General features: G+C 55.2%; 1 protein-coding gene across 1 annotated transcript in view; it reads left to right on the top strand.

Annotated features, from left to right (window-relative positions):
- Positions 1-36: 36 nt before the first annotated feature.
- TCF7 (transcription factor 7 (T-cell specific, HMG-box)) overlaps positions 37-7370 on the top strand; it is a 31684-nt gene continuing 24350 nt past the window's right edge. The window contains exon 1 of the mRNA XM_010844626.1: positions 37-600. Coding sequence (XP_010842928.1) covers positions 505-600 — 96 coding nt within the window. The 5' untranslated portion in view covers positions 37-504. The remainder of the gene's footprint in view (positions 601-7370) is intronic.

The raw sequence follows: 7370 nt of genomic DNA, 5'->3' as shown, positions 1-7370 counted from the left end.
GGGGGGAGACCCGGGCCGCCGAGTACGGGAGGAAGCCGAGGGGGTGCCTCCCTCCGCCCCCCACGGCAGCTCGAGGAGGCGGTAAAACCGAGGGGGTGGGGGAGTGGGGGGCGGGTTTCCCGGGCGCCGCCAGGCTCGAGTCACTTCCGGTGCCCTGACCTTTATAGGAGTAAACAGACCCCCGCCATCTCCGCCTCCCCTCCTGTCCAGGTGACTTGACTAATCCCCCGTCTTGAGGAGGAAGCGCTGGCCAAGGTTCCTTGGCCGGAGGGCAGAGTTGGGGTCGAGGAAGGGAGGCCCGAACTCGGGGTCCTTCGTCAAACCTTGGCACTGCGGGGACCCCCCCGCCCCAGCCCTTCAAGTCAGGAACTTGAAGGGGACCCCTTGGCAATTCTGATCTTCTCTCCATCGAGCAGACAGCCTTCAGCCCCAGCCGCCCCGGGCTGGCGCTTCTGACCAGCTGTGGTTTTTCCAGGCCTGAAGGCCCCGGAGTGCACCAGCGGCATGTACAAAGACACCGTCTACTCCGCCTTCAATCTGCTCATGCACTACCCGCCCCCCTCGGGAGCAGGGCAGCACCCCCAGCCGCAGCCCCCGCTGGTAAGTGGCCCCAGCAGCCCATCCCGCCTTGTGCCTGCTACCTCCTTCATCAGGTATGTGAGGCATGGGCAAGAAGTGACTTTTACCTAGAACAAAATAGATACAGGAGAACGCTGTTCTCGTCCTTTTCCCCATACACACCCAGTGGGATCTGAACCAGAAAGAGATCGTTCCTGAAGGAAAGAGGACAGCCGCAAGCACCCCCACTTACCTCCAGCGGTTGGCTTTTGTCTTCCCAGCTTGGTCACTAGCAGGTGCTGGCTCTGTCTTGGAGCTTGGTGATGCTGGGGTGGCATCTTCTTGAAGAACTTTTAAGCTGAGATCACCCACCCCTCCTCAGGGTGGTGTAAGTGGCATGGAGTTTTGAGTTTTGCTGTTAGCCTTCTCCCACTAAGTCCCAAGGTGGGGGGAATGGGTAGAAAAGCTGGGCTGCTTCAGGTCTTCTGGTTGTACAGGAGAAACATCTCCTACTCGTTCTGTCCTTGTTGGCATGAATGTGGCCTTCCCAGAGAAAGAACCCGACCACAATGTGGGGAAATTAGGTTTTTAAGAAGCTGGCTTGGTCTCAAATGCACCAGGAAGGGCTTGCAAAGGTGTTTCAAATCAGTAGTGTCAGTTAGGGGCCTGTTTAATCAATTTGCAAATACTCAGTGCTTTGAGAAGACTGCAAGATCATTACAAACCGTGCTTTTCTGCCCATTGGTGCAGATGACCTAAAGTGTGAAGAGCCTTTTCTGAGTGCTTCGGGGCAGCAGTAAAGCTGTGCTTAACGATAAACTCAGATTAGAGTTCCAGACTGCTCAGCTGGCCCAAGTCAGGGGTGAGATTAGAGCTTCGAGAATACATTGAAAGGGCCCTGGGGTCTGTGGTGGGTGGGTGTTGGGTGCAAACATAGACCCTCGTGCAGGTCAGGCCAGCAGGGGGAAGCTCATATGCTAGTGGTGGGGGGTCACCCGTCACCCAGAGGGTGGAGAGTGACTGCCAGGCTCTTTCCGATCAAGAGCGAGGAGGGTAGGTTCTGAAAGCAGTTTCATGCTGAAGCTGGTGGGGCGTGAAAAAGTAGACTGGGGCTTCTCTCCAGAAACCCAAGATGGAAAACCTGGTAAACAGCTGACTGGAAATAAGCTCCTTGCCCTTTGGACCCCCGTTCCTTCATCTGTAAAGGAACACGTTGGTTGGTTGAGTGGTCTGTCGCTTTCTGGCTCCTGTCTGTGAGGTATTTGCTTCCTTCCAAGTCTGTGGGGGAAGGGGCTTGCTTGCCTTCCGACCTTGCCACCTGACACAGTAGCTCTCTCCCCAGAGACCTCTACCTTCCATGAGCCTGCTATTAACAAATATACTTTGGGGGCTCCCTACAAGGTATAAACTCTTAGACTTGGGCCCAGGTGGTGGGACATAACCCACCACTGCCTAAACACCAGTAGCTGAGTTGCTGACGGGAGGCTGGGGTTGCTCATAATCAAAACTAAAGAAAAGGCTCAAAACAGACCTCGCAGGCAGGTTCCCTCCAGCGTCTTGTGATGCCACAGAGGTGCAGGGAAAAGGCGGTGTTTCTGAGTTCCTTTCACAGTCTGGGCAAGTGGTAGGGGAGCGCCCAGAGTGGGAGTGCCTTGTTCTCCACAAGGGTGTGGTGATGGAACCATTTGGTGTCCTTTAGCTTATACTGGTCAGAGTGTCGCAGATGGCCGGCTGCCTCCAGCAGTCAGGACTCAGAGGGGAGCGGGGGCTGGAACAGGCACACCACCACTCCCCTTGCCTGGATCAGCTATCTTTTAAACTTTGAGATCCTTCTCAAGCTGCAGCAGATGCGTTTCTGTGCGTCACACTCTCTCTTATAGGGGCGAATCCTTTTGTCCTCCTCCCCAGCCTGCCGTTGCCTCCCACAGCCTGGCTTCTGGGCTCACAGGAAGAGGGCAGGCTCTGGAGCTGACTTTCTGTGCCCTGGCATTGGCTGCTCCGTAGGGCCGGAGACAAGAACAGAGGCACAGGAGGGCCTGCACTGGGGAGACGCTGGGTGAGGAAGATGTACGTGAATATGGGGGGCCCTCCTTTAAGCAAACCTGTTACAAAGGAACAGCTAGAAGAGTAGTAGGTGTTTGTGTTACTAGAAGAGTTATGTGGACATTTAAAATATGGTGAGCTTTTAAAAGGCAAAATTAATTGACCCTGTGTTTTGGGAACCCATTTATCATGTGATTCAAGTTTCCTGTGTCTAGAATGAGGAAAGATACTCTTACAGTGGGTTAGGAGCCCCTTGTGAGGTCCTCAGGAAGGATTGCCTTTGGAGGTTTTTTCCCCCAATGCTGTGTTTTCCTGAGGCCATCTTCAGGGAACAGAGGACACGCTGCCCAGCCCCTGCCCATGGGCTTTGGAACTAGGCCCCTCTTGCTCTTTGCCCTCTCTGAGAGAATCAACTGGTCAACAATTGTGCTGGGGAGCTTAAGGCCGATCGCTTGACCTTCCCTGACAGTAGGGAAAACCCATGCCAGGGACCTCCTCTGCCCTTGTCTGGATGGAACGCCCATGTGGCTACTACGCTGGATACCTCAAAGTAGGCAGACTGGAATCTTGTCAGGAGCTACCAGAGGGGTGTAGAGGGAGATTTTTCTTCTTTTTGGTACTTGGCTCCTCGCAAACTCTGTTTTTGGAAGTGGAAATTAGGTCAAAGTTAATTTCACAGCTAATGTCTTTCAGGAGCCTCATGTAGGTTTGCAGACAAACCTAGCCCCGTAGCCACTGCTTGTTTTGTTTTGTTTGCTCCGCTCTGGGATTGTAGTGGGGAGGGCAATGACCTGGTCCTGGGCCAGACTTTGAGGGATTTCTGGGATGAGTGAGGCATCACTCCTTAGGGAAACTCAGACTCTAGGATGTGCAGAACTGACAGTTTGGTGCAAATTCTCATCTCAGAAAGGATATGAGGCCTCGTCACTCTTCTGGCCCCTTCCAGGGGCTCCGCTTGCTGTCTGTGGCCCAGAAAGCTGGTGGGCCTTTCACCATTTAGATGAAATGCCCAGAATAGGCAAATCCAGAGACAGAAAGTAGGGGAATGTTTGCTGGGGCTCAGGGAAGAAGAGAATAGGGAGTGACTGCTAATGGGTATGGGATTTCTTTTTGGGGTGATGAATATGTTCTGGAATTAGATCATGGGGATGGTTGCACAACCTTGTGAGCATATTAAAAGCCACTGAATTGTGTATTTTAAAGTGGTCAATTTCAAGTGACCATTACATCTCAATTCCCAAAAAAAATAGTTGAGCTGAGCCTTTTGGCTCTTGCAGGGACTTGGGGCTGTTTCCCTGTGCCATCCTGGTGTCTGGGCATGCCCCGAGACCTCTGAGGTGGAGGTGCCCACTTGAAGCAGTGGATTCATGCTTGGGCTCCTGGCCATTGGGCTCACATTCTCTGACTCCAAGGTCTGAAGTCCAAGTGAGGATCGTGCAAGCGAGCCTGGGGGAGCAGGAGGTGAGGGTAATAGCAAGACTTGAGCAGAGGAAGGAAGTGCTGCTGACGCATGGCCAGCCTGTCCTGGGGAGCTCTGCAGAGATGCACCCACCCAGCCCTCCACACCCCTCAGAAGACAAGCATTGAGGCCTTGCGGGGGAGGGTTAGTGATGGTTGGTCACTAGCCCTGGTTGGGGTGAATGAGTTTGGCACCAGGCTGGGTACCAGATGGACCAGAAGCAGCCTCTCTGAGAGTGCCCAGCTGAGCGGAGGAGACAGATGAATAGACTTAGATCCCTGGCCAGAAGAGTCCTGTTACAAAAGGGCCAGCTGGCAGTGTCCTGGGCATACCTGGCCCCTCCTGGGCTGTGGGAGAGGGTCTGCTGAGCAGCTCCTTGAAGGAGTAGTCTGCCAAATAAAGACACCGGGGACTGGCAGGCATCTGGGCTCCTCTCCAGACATCCCAGATCATCTACTTCTCTATTGAATTTGCCACCCCCAAGCCCAAACCATCACCATCCCTCCCCTAGGAGGGCAGCCACCTCTATAGTCCCTCTGACAGACCTGGGTCCCCACCCTAACCCTCACCCTCAATCCAGGATCCCCAAGGAGCTGAACAAAAGTCAGATCGCACCTCTTGCCGGATTAAACCCTGTAGAGGCTCCCATTGGTCTTGGAGTAAAATCTGAGCCACTCAGCACAGCCTTAGTGCCTAGGTGGCCAGCCCCTGCTGACCGCCCCTCCTCATCTGCACCACACTCTTCCTCTCTCCCTAAAAAGCAGCCCCCCAGTGCCCTGACAGGACACTGAGTTCTTTGTACCTCAAAACCTTCACACTCATTCCTTCAGCTTGGCATTCTCTTCAGCTCTTCACCTCACTGCCACTTTCTCATTCCTCACCCAGGGCGTATTCAGATGTTACCTCTTCAGAGATACTTGGCTCTGACCATCCAAGTGGGGCCCTCCATCACACCCCGCCCCAGGCCTCAGCTGCCTTGCCCACCCTAGCAGCATTTCAGGCCAAGGAGGTTGGCACTGGTTTATGATGCAGTTGCCATGCTCAGGCCAGAGGCGGCCCATGTGTCAGAAATATCTTTGAGCCTTAGTTTCCTCCTCAGCACAACGAGAGTAGTAAGCCCTCCTCCCAGAGTTGGAGTGAGGACTAGAGGCAGGGGTATCAGGGACGTGCCCAGGAAGGTGCCAGTGTGCGTGGGCTTGGGGGTCAGGATTTGGCCACAACTGATCCCTTTTCCTTTGCTGCCCTGGCCCCTCTGGGACCAGTGGTGGCTCAGTGGTACTAACTCTACTTTGGGCCACAGAGTTTGGGGTCTGAACGCTGGAGTGGGGACTTGGGTATATGGGCCCCTCCTCGATGCCTTCCTCACCCCGGGATTCTTGGGAGGAAAAGTGTGAATCCTGGGACCAGGCTGGGAGCCACAGCCACAGCCACTCATTCTGTCCTGAGAATCCTCTCCTACCACCCTAGAGATTTGTCTGAAAGAGGCCCCTCCTTCCCTAGCCATACAGAAGCCCTTTACATATGTTAGGGGCTGAAGCTATTTTGTAAGGGAAAAAAGGGGAAAGACCCTTGTGGCCATTAGCCTCTGAACCATTCCGAGCTCTTCTCACATGGTCCCCCTGTGCACAACCTCCTGTGTCTCGTCCCAGTGCTTCCAGGGTGTGGGGTGCACCCCGGGCAGTGCCCACGTGTGGCTTCTTTGCTTGTCTCCCCTCATGTTTATTATTCGCTTCTCCCTCATGTGACTTCTAGTTTTCTCACGGGTTGCCTTCTTTACCAGTGGGAATGATGCTCACTGATTGTTTTCCTGGAGCAAAGTGTGAGAACTGTGGGCTCAAGAGGTAGGAAGGAATCGCGGCTTTGCTTCCCCATGGCCCCAGTTCACAGAGGGTTCCTGGCAGAGCCCAAGCCCAGCCCACATGGCGTTTCCCCTCTTTTGTTGTTCATTTTATAGGTTCGAGCTGGGCAGTGAGACTTAAAAGTAATTTTGACTTGGATTCCTTCCTGACTTGGAGGGCTGTGTGGTATTTGGAAAATCTGCAGCCCCCACACCCGCATACCCCCAGGGTGGAAACTCTCAGGGGGGGCCTCCGTGATGCCTTTCAGGCCTAGGAAGTCACCCTGAAGGAGGCCCGCCCGTCCTGCAGACCTGCCCCACCTGCCATCTCGGCCGCAGCTTAGGACTGCCCATCCGTGCCTCCAGCTCAGGAGCAGAGGGAGGGGCTGACGGCGAGCCCTGTGTCGGCCGCTAGCACCCAGGTGTTCCTCCCCGGGCCTGAACAGGGTTTCCCGAACCAGCTGTCACAGGCAGTAAACAGGGCTGTCCATACCAGCTCTGCCCACCTCCCCAGGTGCCCTGAGACTTAGATATGAGTGGGGTTGGAGTGGGAGGCGGGGTCTTGGTGGTCCCTTCTCATGGGCAGTTGGCAGCCCATGCCCTCCTGGGTCCTCTTGAGATCACTTCCCACCCCCTGTCCCTGCATGAAGGGAGGTTTAGCTGAGCTGTGAGAATGAGCTCTGGGGGCAGTGGTTTCAAGTCACACAACAGCTGAGGTCCGGGTGGAGCAGGGTGGGCACAGAGCCGCGTGGAGGGGCAGGGGGAGCAGCTGCGGTCCCGAAGCCATACAGTCACGCTCCCTCATGCCTTGTGACTGGCTGCTTCCTGCTGCTGTGTACAAACAAGGCTCTGGTGGAGGAAACAGGTGTTTTATCAGGTCACAGGGCTCCCCCTCCCCCATGGTACAGTGCATGGGTCCTGGGGTGCCAGCCCTCCTCTGCAGGTGGGGACAGCAGGTCGTGTCAGGGAAGGGACTTATCCATGGCCCCTCAGAGGAGTGGAGGTGGAAGGCCTGAGTTGGGAAGCTCTACCCTCAGACGCCTTACCTTCCACTCCTTGGCTGAGTGGCTCTGGGTAAGTTAACTCTTCTGGGCTTTATTGTCTCACCTAAAAACAAGGATAGTGAAGGTTCCTAGCTCCCTGGGTTGCTGTGGAATGGAACGAGCTGATGTATGTGGAGTTCTTGCCACACAGTCGGTGCCAGCCTGGGAGGGGTTGTTAACACTGTGGGGAATGGCCTTTGTAAAGGACGCCATGCCAGGAGGTGCAGTAACTACCCCTGAAGGGGGCTGGACTGAAGCCCCTGACGCTTTCCATCCTCAGCCCCTCAGCCGGCTCCCCTGGGGCAGAGCAAAGAGGACAGCTGTCCACCTGGCCAACCCGAGGGCTCTCAGCTGGTCAACGACGTGGTGCCCGCTATATCTAGAATCCTGGTCCAGACCCCTAACTGGTATTCACTGAGCCCCACCCCCC

The sequence above is a fragment of the Bison bison genome, unplaced genomic scaffold (assembly GCF_000754665.1).
Source record: "Bison bison bison isolate TAMUID 2011002044 unplaced genomic scaffold, Bison_UMD1.0 scf7180017864203, whole genome shotgun sequence".
Classification (NCBI taxonomy): Eukaryota; Metazoa; Chordata; class Mammalia; order Artiodactyla; family Bovidae; genus Bison; species Bison bison.
This window is presented reverse-complemented; position numbering and strand designations above follow the sequence as displayed.